The sequence below is a fragment of the Pyxicephalus adspersus genome, chromosome 5 (genome assembly GCF_032062135.1).
Source record: "Pyxicephalus adspersus chromosome 5, UCB_Pads_2.0, whole genome shotgun sequence".
Lineage (NCBI taxonomy): Eukaryota > Metazoa > Chordata > Amphibia > Anura > Pyxicephalidae > Pyxicephalus > Pyxicephalus adspersus.
In genome coordinates, this window is record NC_092862.1 from 111,338,988 (window position 1) to 111,361,317 (window position 22,330).

A 22,330-nucleotide genomic window follows, 5' to 3' on the forward strand; every position below is an offset into this window, starting at 1 on the left:
TCTCAGAATCACATTACTGCAAAATTCAAGCACCGTCTATTAAACCAATATTACAGGGACAAATAATGCAGACTACTAAAAGGCGGAATAATCATGAGATTTCACTTACCGGTTTTCTGACACTGTACTATCTTCTCATAAACACTATCCCCATTCTCAATTAGAGCCTTGCTGCTTTGGATTATCTGAGGATTAAAACAAAACAAAATGTAATATATAATACATAAAAACACATACTCTACATGTGTGCATGTCAGAGATTGAAGGGTTTTGAAAAGAATTAATATGTAGTAACAAAGGGGAGCGCTGGAAGAAATATTTTTAGCTTCTTTATGAATAATGGATGTTTTTTCAAGCTCTGTTCACAATGGAATGCCTCAAAATCACAGCTTTAGTGTAATTCTTGTTTATGGATAAGACACTCACCACGCCTCATACAAAGCAGACTGGACAAATCATTCAGTATATTATTTCTTTATAACACGTTTTTAAAGCTTGATACAAGGGACAAACCAAACATCCCTTGGCTTTGAGAAGAATTGTTAATAGCAATTCGAAAATGACTACAGGTAGTCCACGAGTTAATGACATTCAACATAAGGAAGACTCCTAGATATGAACGGGGCTTCCCTGCTTGTTCATGTGCAGGACAAAGCAGCGGTCGCCAACCTTTTTGGTCCTACGGACCACTAAAATTACCGGTTCCTGACTGCGCATGCGGGAGCCGGTTGTCAATCAAAGGGGAGGAACTTTCCCCATAGTGATGTCATAATGTCAAAACCCTGTCCACTCTGCCATTGCAGATCTGAGGGGAAAAGTGGGCAGGTTGTGTCGTGAAACACAGCTCGCACACTTCCCTGAGCCAGGGATTTGCTCAGGGTTTGTGGTCCGCATCTCTGGCCGGTATGTCCCCCCAGCCGGGTCCTTCCCCTTACCCCGCATTTGGGGGTGCACCGACCAGAGCCGCTGACCCTCAATTGTAATCAATTAATCACAGGACTGGAAGTAGCTGCTGCAAAGCACCCATATTCTAGAGAGAAAAGACATAGTATAGCATACCTAGAATAAATGGCAAATTTTCACAGCACTTTCTTGTTTTTATGACAACAATGGTCATGAAAGAAAAAATAACAATGACTAATAACCCCTTAAACTACACATCAGCAGACATATGCTCCCTTGTATGCTCAGTAGCAAAATGCCACTTTACATTGGTGGTCTGTTGAGAAAAGTCATTTTACATGGTGGTCAGTGCTGAATTTACCCGTTACACTGGATGTTAGTTGGGCATTGCTCTGGTATAGGGGCAGTCATTGCCATTCCATTGCCCAAGGAATACCATAAAAAACCCATGGAAAAACCAGTGTTGCACAAAATTATGGTTGAAGGATTCTGGTGAAGTACACTGATTTTTACTACTAGTAGTTCTCTTTGGGGTTGTGCAGCAATAATGTTTTCAAATTTGGGAGTTTTAACTAATGTCTTGAGGGGCAGCACATATTGTCACGTTGTGGACAAATCAAGACCATGTGTACTGCTTTGTACTAGTAGCTAAAGGCATCCCCAAGGATACAGAATTTAATTTGAAGACTAAATATGGGTGGATATCTGCAATTCAGTGCTAAAAATATCTTTGGAAAATTTTTAGTCTGGGTCATCACCCTAAACCTTTAATCCTCTGAATGTTCATAACCTAACCTGAAATCAAATCTAGTACTAATAATAATTTAAATTCTACAAACCTTCTTTTATCTTTTCCAATGGAAATGGTGATTTTGGCACTTAGTGCTTTTTGACTATTGGACAAATTTTAATGTAATGTAAACCTTAACTCAGGACCATAATCTATCCCATAATCAATCCCTGGCAGTATATTATACCCATTTACATTCCCAGCACCAAAGCTCGCTCCCATGTGGTAAGATAAACCATCGTGCTGAATCCCTGGGTATTTGAATTCAACTCATTTACAATAAAATGCAAAGCAGAATTCATGACTATAATGTGCTCGTACATTGGTGTTTTCCTTTAAATCCTAAATTATGTTATCATAGATGTTCATTCAGTATACAGAAATACATTTTTCGAAACATATTCTCTTTTGCATTTATCTTCTTTTGCACCTGACATTTTATTTATCTTCTAGGATTTTCAGAATAATTATACACTTTGTAAAAGTGGCTCCTTCTGTGAAATTACAAGCTGCAAGTAATCATCAGTTATGCATTTACACTGCTCAATGTCTTGCTGAAAAACATAACATCCTCAGCACAGTCTGTGGTGTCACAGAAAGCTTTTAGTAGCACGTCTGCAGCTGAAAATAAAGGTGAGATCTGGATAAGGTAACTGCAGTTCAGTAACGTACAATCATTTTAAGAATCTTTCATTCAAAAACACTGTTGTGTTTTTATATTGTTTTATCAAAAGGACTGTTGTATCAAACCACATTTTTACATAATATATTGTCTAGCTATAAAGCCAAACTGTACGTTCCTGTTAATTGCAATAAAACAATAGAGTATTGAAGTCTTAGGGCCATTTCAAACCTGCAGTAAACCACAGCATTCTGTTGATGGCTCAATCAGTCATTACCTCTCCTATTCAAGAGAATAGGAGTAGTTTGGGAATATTTTTTGCTTGTGGCATGAGGCAGATTGTGGCACAGTTCCCAAAAGTGACAAGTCACTTCTGTATGCATAGTTCTTGTTTGAGGAATCTAGGCTGATGTACAAATCTGGTTCTCTGTGGTGCAGTTTGCCAATCCTGGCCAGCAGTTTGCTGTGTACTCAGGAGCTGCAAACCATGTGGTTTCACACTGTGGATGTCAAAGGACCCTGACTGATTGTTTTGGTCAGTTAACAGCAGTAAAAAGGTCTGTCCCCTGCCAGCATGTTACACAGAAGGAACATATATGTGTATAAGTGGCGGTCTCTCTGCAGCAGGTGCCGTCCACTGAGTCAGAGTTGCACTACGTGCTGATTGGAGAATCAGAATAGTTCTGACTCAGCAAAAAGTTGTGTTGGCCATTGAAGAAAGATTGCTAACACAAAGATAGTAACAGTGGTTTTCTGCAACAAACTGGCGGGACAACAGGCCTTTCTACTGTGGCTGCGTTCTGGCCAACACAAACTATAAGACTTAGATCATCTATTGTTTTCATCCAAACTGAATGCATTTAGCTGGTTTGCCTGGAAAGATCCCAACTAATCTCCAGGCAAATATAAAAAACACACCAGTTCATGCAGCACAAACACTAAGGGTTTTATTTATAAAGCTGTGAATCAGACATTTATTAAAATGTCGCTGATTCGCAGAGAATCTTCCAAATCCATATATGTTTTCAACAGGTATAATTCATTCTCCACCAGGGAATGTTTCAGTGAATGTCAGATGTCAAGTACAAAAAATAGCTCTTATATAGGTATTGTGATGGAAAATGTAGCCATTTTCCTTAGGTAGTACTTTACCAGTATTTTACATGAAGATCTATACTGAGGAAAGCTTATTATGCTTCTGCACTGACCCACAAGGAGTTCCAATGTTATAAACACTTTATCTGCTGTATTCTTGCTCAAACATTTATGCTAGAGGCAGCTAAGTAATTAGCACCTTCAGAAAAAGTAAGTAATGGTAACCTACTTGTTTAACTCAGCAGATTTGTACTTTAAATAGTGCTCTTATAGTTACTTAAATATCTCGAAAAATTCTATGCACAGCAGAAATCTGGCTTTACATAGTCACTACCTGACACATATAACTAAGGAGTTGAAACAGTTAAACCCTCCTGACTTTGGCGGATATATTTAAATCACAGGGTTGGCTAAACAGAAGTGAATGTGAGCAGAAAGAAATAAAGATGTTGCACAGTTCTATACTTCATGTCAACCTGTTTGGTAATTATTTTTTCTGCATTGTAATACTTTTATTTGATTGTGACTTTGATTGAATTGTTTTTACATAAATAACGTTATATAAAAAAAGAAAGAAAGAAAACAAATAAATTCAAGAGTAATATTAGATGTTATTCTGATCTTCCTAAAGACATCCCAATACATTAAAACTGCAACATGACTATCCTCATTAGGATGTTTTAACAAAGACCTCCAATACAACATAATGAATAATATAAAAAAAAACCAATTTGATTTCTTTATATTTGGCTATTTTTGACCTAACTCTCCCCTTTTTGGAGGTAACTGGAAGTCACAGATGCACATTTATTACTATGAAAATGACCTATATTATGGTATGTACATTTTTATATATATGTTCGTATATGGTACAGGGAGCTTTTTGCACAATATTAGAAGTCTATGTATATGAAAGTAACTACAAGAGTACCTGCAGGGAATTTACAGTATGTCACAAAATATATTATGCATTCCTGTGTCAACTGATATCACTCTGATGAGCACAACTCAATTTTTCAATCATTTTTTCCAATTAGCTGTCATCTACCTTTGTTGAGCCTGAGCTTATCTGCTCCCACACATTTCTGTTACACCTACTTCCCCATTCAATCACTACTAATCAATAACTTAAAGTCTCTTACAAATCCTGATTAAAGTTCCCTAGCTTTAGGAAGAAGGTGCACAAGAGGTCCAAGGAAGGGTATGCTACAGTGAATGCTACAGATATTCACACATAAAAGAGCCTTGATAAAGCTTATTGCGAGTAACATTCACCATTGTAAAAATCTCTATCTCTGAAAAAAATGGCAACAATAAATGTTCCTGTTAAAGCATAGTAAAGTAAATCTGCAATACTTATCTTTTATACTATTATAAGGCAAATTTTTTTATACTTGCTCATGAAAATAATAAATAGACGTTTGATTTTTTTTTTTTTAGCCCTAATGTAACAAATAAGAAAGTGTTCTACCACAGTCTCAACTGTGTTCTCAACCACTACGATCCAACTGAATTAAACTAGTCAGGACCCTTTTTTTTTGCATGCATTTGCATGTGGCTGAAGTTAACTGCAGTGCGGTACCCGGAAGTGATAAGTGACTTCTGGCCTTGCAGTTGCTTTTCATCTACTGGTGGAAGAACCGCACCATAACCTCATGACAAAGTGGTTATCAAACTCTGCAGTTGACAAAAAGTTAGTAGAAGAGGGACAGCAGGGTTTTCAGCAGCAAGTGTGAAAGTGACTTTACACTGCCCTGTGCCTGGTATCACTATAATATGTGAAAGATCACAATGGCACCAGCTGATCTCTTGGAGCTGAACGCTACTGAACTGTGATAAATGGCAGAAGCAACAATACATTCAAATTATTATTACTCCAAATAATACAAATCAAAATACAAACAGATATCCCAAATTCTGCAGGAAACAGAAACAAACCCAAATCAGTTCTGCAAATTAGCCCAAATATTCCTGTACTAAGGAAAAGGTTACTAAAACGGATGTAAATGTTAACCTAAAGCATGGAGTGATGGTCACTTCCTCTTTATACTCTCAATGATTTACCATCAGGCTTGTCTTTGGAAGCACTTTAATCCCACCCATTATAAATTACCTACATAAAGCAAAAAATATCATACTGCTGGAGCAAATGTTTTGCCCACACAGCAATCTTAAATCACAGAAGCCAATCATTATACATTTGATTTAAAGTTAAAAGAATTATGACCTTCCTGTGACCTTTTTTCCACTGAAGGGTGGTTTGTGAAACTATTAATTCTTCACGTTTCCCTGCAGGATGCTGAATAAATGTTATGCTGAGGAGTTTTCAGGCAGTGAGGGTATACGGTTAACCACAATCCTTTCGTTACATATAAAACATCTAGTGATGTGCACAGGGTATTATTTTTGGATACTTGGATTTGTGGAACTGCCATTGTTACTTAGGGATTACAAAAAATAGTAAGAAGACACACTTGGCTTGAAAGCATTTAGAACTATAATTTAATCTCAATTTCATGCTTGACTACTATACTTCAAGAACCTTGTGCTTTCATTGTGCAGACTGTCCAAGTGTTCTCGTTAAAGCATTACATGAAATAGGACATTTCGAGTTATCTTTCATCACAAATTCTTTGCATGGTCAGTAAAGACCAATGCGATATTTCATTATAGGTGAAGCAAGGTGGGCCGAGTCATGCCTCTTCCTCCTATACATCTTGGATACTCTAACAGTGTGATCTCCTAGCCAAAGATTCTGAAAAACTAGGAGTTTTACATAACACATAGCAACCTTTGCATGTTGCAGCATCAATAAGTCCAACAGAGAGAGACGGGGTACTGATCATAATAGCTGCAGCAGGTGAGCAGACCCAAGAACATTGATATTTTACCAACAAAATCACTGATGGAGACCATTAAGCCTTAGGTTGGGTTTACACTGACTTGATCTGCTACAGGATGTTATACATACTTACGTTACTTTGCATTGTGTTAAGGTAGCTCGATCATCTAAATGGGCTGTCTAAAGCAGCATTGGCCATACATTGTACATGCATAAATTCATGCAGCTAATCACGCTTTAATGATTGACTATACATTCACCGGACACTTTACTAGATACACCTGCTCAAAGGCTTGTTAACACATATGTGTAATCAGCCAATTACAAAACTCAAATCATGTCAAACTGGTTACTTAATCATGACAATGAGTTTACTGTGTTTAAGTATTCTCTACAGTCACCAGATCCTAATCCAATAAAGCACCTAGGGATGTGGTGAAATGAGAGTCTGCATCATGGATGTGCTGACCACAACTCTGTCCTAACTGTGTGATGCTATCACGTCAACAGACCAAATCCCTGAGAAATGTTTCCACCACCTCAATGACTCTATGTCAGGCATGTCCAAAGTCAAGCCCGGGGGCCAATTGCAGCCTGTGTACAGATTTCCACCGGCCGGCAACCTCTGTCATAAAATTAAAAATATACGGCCCGCCAGCACTATTGACCACAGTATAAAATACATGCGTACAAAAAAGCTATTTTATATTTCATTAGAGTTGATCAACTACCTTGAAATTATCGGCCTGCTACTCGGCAGGCATAATGGGCAGGACAGGAGTCCCCATGTATGCACAGGGAATTCCCTACGTCAATATAGTGTGCTATGCGGGACCCGCATGGACCACGCCCACTCTGATCCCAAGAACGTGCTCTGCACGGAGCCCCCACTGACCCGGACTTCGTACAGAGGGAATCCACCCTGGTGGGCGTGTGCTGTGTGGGACCCACGCAGACACTAAGTACATGCTGAATGGTCGACCCCCACACATTTTCGCCTCACCAAATCTGGCCCTCCTTGCAAAAAGTTTGGACAACTCTGCTCTATGTCATGAAGAATTATCGAAAATCTGAAGGCAAAAACGACTGTAACCTGGTAATGGCAATATGAACCTTATATAGTAGCTGGTGAGTGTGGGGTGTGGTAACGTTTGCATAACTGTACTACAACAAGTCAATGTTAACACAAGCACCTTGTAAAGCTTCATCCATATTAATTAACTTAAGGTGCGTACACACTTCCAATTTTTATCGTTCCAATCGAACGACGAACGATCGATTGGGCAAAAAATCGTTCGTAAAAAACTGTATTAGTCTGTCATTTGCAATCCCTATTTAATGTACAGCGCTGCGTAATATGTTGGCGCTATATAAATCCTGTTTACTAATAATAATAATAAATAATATTAATAATAATAAAAGTTTCAAGATTTGGAAAACCAATTTGACATTGTCAGGGGTGCATACAAAGTTTAAATTTTATTCATAAAAAATGTTTTGCTGCAATATACACCCATAATCCAGAGATTTACTCTGCAGTACTTTGTTTTGCCTATAGATGTCCTCAGTCTAATGACTAGCATTTATCACCCACCAGCCTCTGAGTCCAGGTTGTCCTAAACCCACCCCCAGCCCCGCTATCAGACAGTGGAAGAAGAAGCAAAATATCAATGAGCTAATCCCCGCATCTTTCTTTTCCCTCCTATCAGCACATGAACCGATTGTCTTCTTGTACTACTGCTTATTATAATACCCACCCTACTGAAGAGGGACTGCAAGAGGCTGATACCATGAATGCTTTTAAAAACACATTTAATTAATCAGCTACAATAATTTCTGCCTTTTACATCTGTCTAGAGTTTAGCTTTAAGTACCAAACAGTCAACCCAAACAACTACACATTGCCGTCAGATGTTGTATACTAAAAACACACAAGAGAGATTACACAGAGCAGACCATTCACTTTAATATGCAATATAATGTAAAAACAAACCACATCCCCTCAATTACTACAAATTATTCAAACGAAATGCTAACAAACACATGCAATTATTGGGCAAATTTGACAAGAAATAGTACATTTCCATTAATATTTTTCAAGTCATCAGGGAAATCAAGGAAAGAAAACAGTTTATAAGTTTCACCAGCTGTGAAATTAATATGGCTAATGGAAAAAATGCAACATTCATACAATCTCTGGATAAACAGCATTCACGATCAAGAGAAAGGAGTTATTGCACAAAACGCCCAGATTCAGAAACACAGCAGGGTTGTGTTTGGTGCAAAGCAAATCACATTTAGGCCTATTATTATTATTGTTATTATTATTACACAGTATTTATATAGCACCAACATAATTCACAGCGCTGTACAATAAATAGGGGTTGTAAATGACAGACATACAAACATTGAAACTGGAGCAGTCCTACAAAGGAATCCTAATAGTGAGTACTAAGGTGTATGTAAAGCCAAAACTTTGTTTTAGCGGATAGAATTGAGATGGGTAAAACTTCTATCAAGTTATTTAACAAGATTTCAGAAGAAATTTTAAAGTAATTGGAATTCCAATCCTATAGAGCTGTCACTTGAACATGCATCCCTATTGCAGGAATTTCCCTTGCCATTTGCTCTGATGGCAAGACAATGTGTGGATCTCCCCCTCATTTTTGGGGACCTCATGGGGTCCTGAGGTTACCCTAAATATGATAGACGTGGTCTGCTACCTGACATCACTCTCAAAAGATGAGAGGTAGTGTAAGGTCAGGTATTGAAAAGACCAGCAATTGTCAGACCTCACGAGACCGGTCAGACCTCTTGTTTTGAGTCCAGGTTTCAAAGTCATGGTTTCCCAAACTTTGGTAGGGGAGCTTCTATAGTAATAGTTACAAATGTTGGTTAGTTCCTCTTTAAAGAATATCTGAATAACCTTTTTCTCCTAGTCCTGTTCCTGTTCTGATGACAACACACAGTTGTGGATAATTTTAGTCCTGGTGAGAATCAGCAGGATAAAAGGGGTGCATATCCCCAAAAAATGCTTCTCAGATCATTTAGAATGCTTTGACAGGTACAAGCGACTTTGAGTTGATCCCCTTTGCTATATGCAGGTCTTGCATTTCCACAGCCTTAAATGAGATTATAATACCCATCTGATATGAAAAACGCCTATCATCCAAGGGCCTTAAACTTAAAAGCAGGGATCCCCAATCACCCCAATTGGGATGTGATATATTTAGAGATCTTAATTTTAGCTTTCTCTAAATATTTCATTCTGTTGATTATATACAAGGAATCACTAAAATCGAAATTTAAAGTGGACCTATCATCACATTTTTTACTTTATCTAAAAGGGTACATAATCCAAATTTTATATAAAGCAAAAAAAGAAATGTTTTTTTTCTTCTAAATATATATTTTTTTAAACAAGGGGAGGCTTCTCCCCTTCTGTCTTTACCTCTACAGCAGTAAAGACTGAATGGGAGCGCAGAGCCCCCTGGGATACCTACGTCACATATCCCAGGAGGCTTCAGACTGCTCCTGTGCATGCCCCCATTCGGGACATGCAGTAAGATCAGCACTTGTTTTTTTACATTTACAGAAGGAAATGTCACCTGATCTTATGCCTGCGCAGTGCAACATTGGGTGACATACATAGAAGCCAGAAGATGTGGGAAAAGATGGCAGCACCCAGCTGTTCCTCCTCGCGAGGACGAAGAAAGAATCCAAGACGACACGGGACCAAATCAAGTACAATTGTGGTGGGATTGGAGGTTCCACTTTACGGTAGAATTGTTGCTTTGTTCTACATGTCAATCCAATCCCCTGGTTTCATAACAATGCTCAACAAATTTTCAGCCCATCTCTGAAGGTCACATGGTGCTGACAAATATTTGTTAGCCACACCTAACATTTCCATTTCAGATCGAACATCTTTTTTTTCCTATTTTGCCTCCGCTTAACAAGAGAGGTCAATTAGACTTTATCTGAAATTGACTAGGCAAAACTTCAGCCAATCTGTAATGAGGTTATCATTGATCAATGCCTTGTTAGTGGATCCTTTATCAGTGTTCTGCCATACAATGTGACATTAAAAAGCACCTTTTTATCAACAGCTAAAAAACATTTTCTAATGTTAAAGTGCTCTCAACTAAATATTTGTCACATCTCGCTAAACAAAAAGTAAATATAAGCACTCATATATATTTATCAGTAAATGATCAGCAAATGTGTGTCCTTTCCATTTCAGCTGTCATCTTCTACAATCCAACTAATTTATTTTATCACTGAGTACACTCAGAACCGAACAACTGCCACAAATAAACATAGAAATAGAGCTATGCGTGCCAGTCGCCATTTATAGGAACGGGGTGCAAAAATGACTGGATCACAAACAACGATACCATACTGAAAAGCAAACTGCACTGCCGTTATCAGTAATTATTTAGTCACTTTAAATCCTCCTGAAAATGAATGGACAGCATGTCCTTTATATTTTGTAGACAAAACTTGCACTGAGAAAAAAGAAACTGTAAGGTTAGCACCTTGCCAGCTGCTTGGTCCCACCCACCACTTGGTCCTCTGAAAATCTGACATTGCCTTAGGCGATGCTCAAACTGGTGCTTCCTTATGCCAATGGACTTTATGCTTCGGGGAAGAGGATCCAAATAGCTTCTACATAGAGAATGAATATAGGCGGCATTAAAATGTTCAGTATTGCTCCACTGCTGCCCACTGTCAAATCTGCCAACACCAGCAGCCGCGTGGGATTGCTTGATCCCTAGGCAGGTTTAAATCTAGCCTTAAACTTAATCATTTTGCTGAACTGCCAAACAGAAGCATACCGTATGTATACAATATGCCAACATGGCTGTAAACACATAATCATGAACAGGCCAAAAATGGAACAAATTTTTTAGTGGTGGAGGGTTTATAATCTTTGTCAGGCCGTTACTACCATCTTGGTGCTTAATGGCCAGATTTCCAGCAATGCGACATGAAGAGGAAACTCTCCCATCAATTTAGGTTTGTCAAAAAATTTTGCAGCACTTGATGGAAATAAATGTTGTACTACATGTACATAAATGTTGCATAAGCTTATTGAAATGATACCATGGTAAATGCGTGCCATGATAAAAGGTAAAGGTGGTTTGACAAAATATTAGACTGTGTGACCTTTTTTTTGGTCATGCAGTGTATCAACTTCCTCTAATCCCTTGTTTAATATTATTAATAATAATAATAATAATAATCTCTTGTTTAACAGCACTAGGAGAGGGAGGGGCAGCATCAGGAGACATAAAGGCTCTATTGGAATTCACACTTTTTTTTTATTATTATTATTATTATTATTATTAATAATAAACAGGATTTATATAGCATCAACAGGAGGAAAAGACGGAAGAAGAAGGAGGTGGATTTTACTGTGATTGCTCTGATAGGAGGAAAGTTCACACTGATGCCTAACTGCTGCTCCCACAATCTCCAAATAAAATACTAGAGGTGTGTTCTTGACCAAGTTGTACCGAGAATGGATCTGGGTGTGCTGTCTGGGTTACAGAATATTGGACAGTGGCTATGTTAGTAAAACATTTAAAATAGCTCTGGTTATTAATCACATCATGTTAAAAACATTTTGGAGAAATAGAAAAGGAACCAGAATATTTATAGTGTCCAAAATAGTACCATAAAGCAAAACAACAAACAAAGAGGTATACAAAAATTTTTTACATACTGCATAGATCCCACAGCAAGTAAAAAGCAAAGAAAATCGCTCAATCAGAGAACAAACCACTTAATTCTGTATGATAATTTACTACATAATAGAAACAATATGTACCCAGCATCCAGATGAACAAATCATATCAGAATTCTGGCATGCTGGTCCCATTGGGACTTTTATGGAACTTATTTTTTCTATTACTATAGAAATAGAGGAATAAAGAAAGATGGCTTTGCATATAACATTGAGAATTAATTTCACAATGTAATTACTGGCATGATATTATTATATTACAGTAACAGCGCCAACTAGACGGTTACAGAGAAAACAGCATCTTATTGTTTCCTTAGGTCTTTATTTAAAGTGCATCTACAACCAAAAGTTTTGTTTTGTGTATAGTAGAGAAGGGTTATACCTGATTCAGGGTATTACTTTCTCTTCTCCTACTGGGCAGATTTCTTGTCATTTGTGTACCAGGCCAGTGGCACAACTGACACAACCTGAAAGAAGTTAGGACCCTTCCACAAACCTCAATCATATGATGCGATCGCAAAGTGTGACCATACGTTACACATGTTCAGGTGACAACTGTACAAGATGGGATTTTCTTTTTTTAAGTTCTGTTGTGAAATTTTACCAGTTGAATATATATACTATTCTCTAAAGCAAAAACCGCTTTGGCTGTAGATATATATAGAAAAGACAGACACATAGACAAGTACATGTGTATATATATACCAAGTTTTTTGGTATATATATATATATATATAGCCAAAAAAAGTAGCCCCTTCTACATGTCTGTCATTTCTATATATGTTAGAAAGAAGGGCTGGAATAATGTTTTGATAGATTAGAAGAATATAACCAGTTTTTACACTTTACAAGCTATGGGTATAGATATACTTTATTGCAAGTTTTTAACTCAAAAGATCAAGAAGAAGCTACACAAATTCCACAAGGCAATGCATTTATGACATCGTGAAATAAAAAAGATAGCTTGTTTGTTTTTCAAATCAAAATCCAGACTTTAGGAGGAAAAGTTTGTTTTTATGCAGCAATAATTCAGGTGGAATCAGACTAACAGGAGTTTGATCTTGGCATAATAGCCACAAGCCAGACATAAAAGGATTGCATGGATAATCCTCCAGATGTAATGCTGAAAATCTGACATGCTTTTTGTGTCTGCTTTACTTTTGGGTATCCAAAATACATCTGGCTAGACAGAGATGTTTTATTTAAATTTCTTTTAGGTGTGTATGTTTGCATCTGCTTTATATCAGTATTTTAAGCTATATCACTATATCATATAGAGAATTGTCTTGGTCCAACAAAAAAAGAATGGATATATAGCTCCCTCTGGCATGGAGTGACAATGCTGCTGAACTGCTCCTAAATTCAGAGTAGGGTTGTCACCCTTAAGTAAATTGTTTCTTGCTTGCTAACAGTGAGATAAAAAGAGATTACAAAGGCGAGGCACAACTGTCCCACAAACTTATAGCATGTCAGGCATGTCAGGCTGATGAAACTCTACCACTGTGGCAGTGTCAGAGAGGGGAACGATATGATAAAAGTGCATTTTAAGAATACTTTGCTCATTAAAGGGAAGTAAGAGTCTTTAGAAGTAATCTGTAGTCTCTGTGAACCCTCAAAAATGGGTTCTGCTTGCGGTTAAATCTTTACAGATGAAAGTAAACTTATCTTCTGAACAAACATGAAACATAGCCCAATATTTGTAACACAACTCTAAACTCACTGGATCCTCAACTATTTATGAAGAAGCACGAGAAAAAAGATGAATGGCACAATAAAATCTGATGGGATTGCAGTCCTTCCTAGACCTGTGAGAATCTGAATACACTAAATTTCATAAATCTCAGCTGTTTGAGATGATCTTAAGATGTCCTTTAATAGAAGAGCTTTCTCTCCAATTATGCCTTGCTGTTTCAACTAGTTTCCCCAGTATTTGACACTTCTAGAAGTGTGGGGGTGACTGTGCAGAGCTAGAATTTCATCCTCTGACATTTACATCATGAAGGTATAAAACAAAACATGCAACCACTTTAAGATTAAAAGAAAAAAAATAAAAGGTGCAGCAGAAGAGCTTTTCTTTCCAAGTGCTGCAGCCTATGCAGGCCCCAGCATTCAACACTTCCTAAAGTGTTACTTCCTTCTGTGCTCCCTGCTGAGCTGGGTTCTATCCTCCAGCTGCTACATCACTGCTGTGTTTTGCAGTGATCTAAAGGTCAGAAGATGGAACTATGGCACACAGAGGGGGGATACAAGCATCAAACTTTCCTGGTATTGTCGAATTAATATTATTATTGTTATTATTAATAAACAGGATTTATATAGCGCCAACATATTACCCAGTGCTGTACATTACATAAGGGGTTGCAAATGACAGACAGATACAGACAATGACACAGGAGGAGGGGAGGATCCTGCCCCGATGAGCTTACAATCTAGGAGGTGGGGGAAGTGTCACGCAATAGGAGGGGAGATATGGAATGGTGAGAAGTAGTGAGAAGTTTAAGAGACAGAAGAAGAAGGGCAGGCAAGTTTGAAAGAATGGGTTTTGAGAGCTCTTTTAAATGAGCAGAAAATAGGAGCAAGCTGAATAATGTAAAAGAGACTGATAGAGGATGGAGCACTGGAATGAAGTTAAGACATGGTCACTAGAGGAGTATAGGAGCTCTTCTTTTGCAATGCTACTTTCTTTAGGATTGTCTGCTACCCTGACAGGATCACTTTAGGGTAATGAGATTGCCTTGCTGGTTTTAGCACAGTTGCAATGTTTCTCACATAGCATTAGCTGATTGCCTTATTGCCTGGAGCTGCAATTTAAAAACTTCAAACCAAAAGAAGCATGATTAGCCTAAAAATGATGACACTGGTTATAGAATATTACAACTTGTTCCTGTAGATTCTTGGCCATTCACTCCTGCTACTACAAGAAAACACTGTTTAAACTACTAAACAAACACAATGAATTTTAAAAAGGCTTACAATGCAAACAGTTTTTCTACACGTTAGTCTCTGAGTGCTGGCATTACGTAAGTCATACATGAAGGCAATATAAGCGTGAACAAGGTTTATAAATATTAACTTGCCATCCAAATTATCCAGGAGTGGTTTATTTACTAAAGGTGCTTAAACAAATTAGAGAAAGCTGATGTTTATAATGTAAGCAAGAACATTTTTGTAGGTGCTTCCATGATCCGGGCTGAGCCTCCTGGGGTAAAGTTGATTGGCCAGAAAGATGTATTCACCACTGCTTCCACCAAACTGACAGGTACCCGCAGCAGTCACCACTTCCTAGGCGTCCACGTTCACTAGAGAATTAGCATGCTGATTGAATGTTTGATGACAGTTTCCATTGCTGGGTCCTGTGCACACAACTATCCATTGTCTAATGTTTGTAGGCAGCTTAAGGGCCAATGTATACATGCTTTTGCTTCTCTCACCAAACAATTCTATGGGAAAGGGAATTCAAGTGGCTTCAAGAAGTCCAACTGCAGGTCAAATGCACCTACAATGAATTCCTAATCTCAAAAAGGTCTGAAACTGATGTCAACAGCTACCTGCATTTCCCCATTGAAGCCTGTTACATATGCCCCAACAATGCATACAGAATCTATGCAACTACCCAGAGGAGTGGAATATGGTGTATGAAGGTGAGCAGTTTGTGCAGGAGAGAAGGGGAGTTAGTATGATGTTAGGCATTATGGGCAGAAGAGGAGTAGGAATGGTGTAATTGTAGGGGAGCATGTGAAGAAAATAAGTGGGCATAGTAGAATGGTGGGCTTTTTGTTCAAAGTGTCCCCTGTGCCCCTCCTCTTTTAAAAAAAACTCTTAGTAATTACCCTTGTACTTCCAATAAGTCTAGAAACACAATGAAAGTATAGACTAGAAACTTTTGTTTCAGAATAACCTAATATTGACATAGCATTGTGATTTAGGTTTAAAATAAAACTGCAACCCATAAAGAAAATGCCATAAAGAAACATTTATATATAATTTAGGTCAACGGCTAAGCTGGGTTGCTCAATGCGTGCCCTGCATTCCCTGTATACAAATTTCAAACTCTATCCCATTGCATGTTGGTACCATTTTAAGGTTAGTGGCTTCCCTCCTCCTGGAAAATGAGGCCTGTATTGGTGCCATGTGTTTAAATGAAATCCAGCATAGGAATGCTTAGTGATTTTAAGGACACAAAGAGTGCTGTTTGTTGCAAAAGCAGATATGATAGCATTTCCCAAACACAAGACCTTAATGTCATATTGACATTTAATGTACACTCGTGACCACCCATTGCAATTTAGTGATTCTGCCTTTTGCAGATTTATGGAGTCTTAGGGATAATACATTGAGTTCATTTTTAAGTTGACCAGAAGCTTAGGTGTCTGGCTCTTGGAATCCCTGAAGTTGACTTATTAATCAATCACCCTGGAATTGTGCTCTGCTCCTTCCAACATTTCAAGGGCTCCAGGCAGCTGAGCTGCAAGGCACATGCGGAGTAGACGGGAAAGATTCCAATTGCTATATACCAGACAAGGCACAGGATTTATGTTGGAAAGAAGGTCAAAACTGCAAGTAACCGGATTAAAGACATCATTTTCATTCAACATCATTTGGGGATTAGAGTTCTGCTTAAGAAAGCTTCTTGCATGACAGAATGGCCAGTTATTTAGCAGCTTAAGTTGAAGAAAACTATTAAAACCAACCATTCAGTTATTGTGACAAAAAAATCACTGATATGACCTAGTTAATTTAAAATTTACCATCGCATAGTTAATAGAAATGTGACCCTTGCTTATTTAGGGTATGTTTAGGCAGGTAATCTATGCAGAAGTGCACCCAATTCCAAGCTTATGTAGTGTCCTGCCTGGCTTTCTAATGATCCTTTTGGCTTTTTTATGCCCCACCACCCACACACACATCCGTTCTGAGTAATGACCATGTCCCTCAGCAAAGATGTCTTCATAGACATAGACTTCAAGACTTGCAGAAGAATATACAGGGTGTTTCAGACAACCTATTTGTGCTGATTACAGAGATCACTGGGTCTAATTCTGATGCCTCTTCCATAGCCATAAAGGGACCTCAATAGTTTGAACAATAAAAAACAGTCTATGAAAACAGAGGTTGTTAATAGAATACTAATTTGACTGCATATTCATTTCTGTTTGATTGGTGTTTAGGGTTTCCTGTCTTGGCAGATATTGGGCAACCATTAAGCAATTAAGCATTGTGTTTTTTTACTCAGAAACACCTTTCATGCATTCTAATGATTAGTCTACATCTATTGTATAACTCAGTTATTTTGCATATCCTGTAAAGGAGAACGTGACAGCTTTACACATTAAGCTTTTAGCAGTTTTGTTCCTCTCAATTAATTAATTAAAAAAAAATGTGATTTTGGTGACATGAAAAGTTTTCCAGAACACACAAACATGTCAGTGACCTGCGAATTGCTTTAGTTCAGTAAGAATTAATATATTACTATTAGACTATGTTATAGAAAACTTTTATTGAAAATAAATGAAAAAAAAACTATTTAGTTATAAAACAGGTTCTCAATACTTTGTCCAGTCACTAATGGGAAGAAATATGTAGCCGAAGAGATGGGTAAACAATGATGATTATGACTGTAGAGTAAAATATAAAGCCGGGAGTATCTAAATAGACTTTTATTCAATTTAAAAAAAAACTAATCTTACTGTATGTATATGGATCAGAGCTTGTGACTTTCATAGGCTGAAAGAGATTGATGGTTAAAGCAGGTCACTGCCAAGGTAAGTAGAAAGAACTGTTCCTGCTTTAAAGCAATCCAGTACGGCCAGAAAGAAGCTGCAATATGTGACCTTTATCTGTTAATATTAGTTCCCCTGTTGTATCAAAGTTTAGTACTTTTAAGTCACTGGCCTGCTTTCAGCATTCAAACTAAAAAGTAAGAATCCTTTTAAATCTGTGGTAAACCACATTATTATGCTGCATGCTCAACCGCACTCCCAACTGCTCCCATTTCACTGTATGGGAGTGATTGGAAACCACTTTGTGCAAGCATTTGTTTGCAGTTGCATTCATTTTGCTGCATGGTTCCAGGAGGCCTTATCATGCCACCACAAATGCAAGGGCAACACATGCAAACATGTTGACTGAAGGGATAGCAACAGCTTGCTATGTGCTTGAAAGTGAATTACTATCACAAGTCTGAAAGGGTATCGAAGACTTTTGCCAAAATTTCTGGTTTGCACCTCAGAAATTAAAGACAATGGATCAATAGCCAGGCAACATTTGTTAAAAAAGAAAGGTTAGCAAGGGCAGCTCCCTTATTCTGAAAAAATGGACATCCACTGAATTCATTAACTTTAACCAATAAACCTTCTTTGCAATATGAGAACAATTGTTGAAGCTGCACCTGTCCCATGCTATTAGATGGAACACACACAGGAACACAAATGCAGTTTTCTCCACCCATTTCCTGATAGAAAGTAGCACATGTGTTACATAAAACTACATGACTTTCATAGCAAGGATTGCACATTTGGTACAATACTGGAGTGATCATTCAGTGTATTACTGACATAAACCGATATATTCTTTACCTCGTTCCCTTCAGCGTATAACACATGTACCAAGGCATACCACGCCTGTATATAATTCTTGCGATACACATCAATCCAAAATCTCTGATCCTATTGTCACAGCGTGTAAACAGACTTAACACTGGGATCATTTAATTACTTCTTAAACTTTGTGATAACAGAAAAAGTAAAAAAAAAAATTATACAAACTATGGTATGAAAGAGAAGTTTGCTACATCAGTGATATAGTATGACAATTTATATTTATCATAAGCTTTATTTGCAGGACATTCCAGTTTAGTTATTGGCCGCAAACGGATTGAACCTTTAATGAAAACAATATACTCACAGTGTCATAGGCTGTTAGGATTCTTTTCATAACTTCTGGCACAGTTCCTTGTAGCTCCATGGTTGGGTACTGGTCATTGAGGTTCATAACCACCACAGGGGTGTTGTCTGGTCCAGCAAGGCGGGTTGACAAGGCCATTATACATTGCATTAGATTAGCCACAGGAGAGAGTCCACACAGCTCTTTAAATGACACTACTGCATTCTGTAGACACAAAAACAACATAAAAGTCCATTAGGTGGCTAATAAATAGAACATCATTATCATATGCATATATTTACTGTACATCCTCTAATACCTAGGCATGACCCTAATCCTATAAAATGAAAACATTTGAGTTACAGTGCTTTTTCTACCAATGTTATCACATGTTATGATAATTACATGATCTGTATTTTAAAACTGGAGCAAAAAATCAATTCCTTTTGGCTTCATATGAGATCAGAGACCTTTATAGGCCTAACTGTGCCTTATTGCGACAGTTGTTAAGGTACAAACCCATACTGGTATACTGGAACTGTAATTTAACCTCTCAAATTCAATCAACATGCTACTCAGAAATGATTCGTGTTGAAAAATAAGGCCCATCAAAAAACTAAAGTCTCAGTTTTTTGGTTAATGTTAGGCTTTAAAATACGATAATCGGTCAGGGCAGATTTGGTAAGCACTTCAGGAAGAACCCCATCAGTTCCCTATTGATTTACAATGTTTGCATCTTGGGTGAAAGGAGGTCACAGACCTCCTTAAATCCCATCTGGACCCTAACAGCTTTAGAATCCTGAGTTTAATGCTGTAAAATATGGGTAGGGGTTTAGAATAGACCAACCTACAATTGTTATGAAGTGTGGGGGTGTACTAGAGACATTTAAGCTACGTACACACGTCCAATGGTTCTCACCCGATAATCAGCTCAGGACCGATATCAGACGAGAATCTGGTATGTGTACAGGGCCCGTCGTCCATCGTCCGAACGACCGTCCTGGCGGATCCACGGACGATGGCCATCGTACGATCAAAATGCAAGGGAAGGGGAAGAGCGTGCAGCTGGGTGCCGCTCCGTCGTTTTCCCCTTCCCCTCTCCATAGAGCAGAACGGTGCTGTATGTATAGAACTCATTAATGCATCGTGCCGTTCTTAGTCATTGGAAAGGATTGTGAAAGATCCTTTCCAACGACAATGATTGCACGTATGTATGCAGCTATAGTCCAAAATAATTATATTTTACACTTCTTTAGTTAGCCAGGAAGCCAAAGTACATCAATGGCTGCTGCTTACTTTCCAACCAGCCTCATTGGCACAGTATTACGTTCACCTGGAAGCAGAGTATCATCTTTGCAATGAGAAGTCAATAATCACTCAGGCTTGCATGTCCAAAGGGATTAAGCCGATATCCTAAATTGGATTGCAGACCCAACAGTCACTTAATGGAACAGTGTCTGAACAGCAAATTGCATTGGCCAAACATAAACAAGCTGCTCAGTTTCAAGAACATGAGAGCCCTTAGGAGATCTAAAAGTAAATCTTTTAGCTAAATGGCAATAGAGCAGCACTTCGAAGGACGGTGCATGAGTCAATTAAAATTCAGAGTGCTGGAGGGAATCACTGCATCAAGAGTCATGAAACCACACAGAGTAAACTTTAATGGAATGTTTATTTATAAAGTGTAGGACAGTGACATAGCCTGGGCAGAGTGTGGAAAATGGTGCATCTCTTGCACAGACGCCCTTTACCATTTCATTGTTATTCGTTTGTAACAAATAAATATCAGCAGTGCAATGTGACTCATTACAAAATGCCTCCACAATCAGAAGCTCCTGCTATAGTCACTTGTGTATTGTGCCAGTATTATATAAACATTAGGCTTTAGCGCAGTAAGCTATGGTAACCTACACCTTACAAGAATACACAATAAAAGCTGACTGGTTGATTTTAGCTTTCCAATGTCATACATCCTTATTTTATAATCTGCTTTTAGTAGATAAAGAAACTACTCCGATCATCCTATTTTGCATTGGCTGCAAAGGAAGAAGAAGTTTAAAATAAAAGCCAAAAAATAGATTGGAGTTGGGCTTTCAAAAAACTCCAACTACTTTGCCTTGAAAATGGAAGGTCACAGAATCTCATTATGTATCTCTCAGGGTATGTATCTTACCCTGTTTCCCCGATTATAAGGCACTCTCTTATATTTTTTGAAATGCCAAAATATGCCCTGGGTCTTATTTTCAGGGGATGTCTCATTTTTCCATGAAGAAGACTACAGTACACATTTATTGTTGAAAGTCACTCATGATCACTCATGTTCCATTGATTGTCCCCTTCTGATCACTCATGTGCCGTTCAAATTCCCCTTCTGATCACTCTATGCCATTGATTGTCCCCTTCTGATCACTCTATGCCAACGATTGTCCCCTTCTGATCACTCTATGCAATGACTGTCCCCTTCTGATCACTCTATGCCATTGATTATCCCCTTCTGATCACTCTATGCCATTGACTGTCCCCTTCTGATCACTCTATGCAATGATTGTCCCCTTCTGATCACTATGCAATGATTGTCCCCTTCTGATCACTATGAAATGATTGTCCCCTTCTGATCACTATGAAATGATTGTCCCCTTCTGATCACTATGAAATGATTGTCCTCTTCTGATCACTATGAAATGATTGTCCCCTTCTGATCACTCTATTCCATTGACTCCATTGTCCCCTTCTGATCACTTACCCGTAATTAAGTGCAGGGATCTCCGTTAGTGCAGGGATCAGCAGCTTGCTTCCTTGTTCAGAATCGTGTGCAGGCTTTTTACTTTCAGTTTGGCTCAGGAATAGACACGCCCTGCAGCCAGCATCAGAGACAAACACGCTGCAGCCAGCATAAAGGACACACACGCAGGATCAGATATCTGGAGCTGTCTTATAAACGGGTGAGTGTCTTATTTTAATTATTTTTTTAAAAATCGGGGGTGGCTTACTTAATGGGGATGTCCTAAAATTGGGGAAACACGGTATGTGGCTATCCCACACTTATGGAAACATCATTCTATATTAGGAGTACCCAAACAGGAGGGAGGAATACAAGTTTTGATTCTTCACAAATGTAGGAAAGGTATAAAACTACTTAAACTATGCTCACAACAGGTCCCCTTTAAACATTATGTAAATTTCCAACATCCAAAGTTTATACCAATAAAGCATCCCTCTAAACCAGTGTGTCTCATCCTTATTAACACAGGGGAACCCCTTGAAATAACTTTTAGTTCTTCAGAAAACCCTGCTATGATTACTATATCCACATTAGATTGGTGGTCGGCAGGAAGACTGCCTACTAATTTCTGGTTAGCAGGAAGAATGCCACAGACCTTGCCTTACAGACAGCCAAAATGATCATTTGTATAAGTAAAGTGGATTTGAGAGTCACAAATTGTTTAC

General features: G+C 38.2%; 1 protein-coding gene across 2 annotated transcripts in view; it reads right to left on the reverse strand.

Annotated features, from left to right (window-relative positions):
• Positions 1 to 22,330, reverse strand: part of PLCL2 (phospholipase C like 2) — a 120,079-nt gene that overhangs the window by 14,193 nt on the left and 83,556 nt on the right. The window contains exons 4-5 of one of the 2 annotated variants that reach the window (XM_072412443.1): positions 18,905 to 19,108; positions 110 to 185 (exon numbers count right to left, since the gene is read on the reverse strand). In XM_072412443.1, coding sequence (XP_072268544.1) covers positions 110 to 185; positions 18,905 to 19,108 — 280 coding nt within the window. The remainder of the gene's footprint in view (positions 1 to 109; positions 186 to 18,904; positions 19,109 to 22,330) is intronic. The other variant, XM_072412444.1, reaches the window with a different exon arrangement.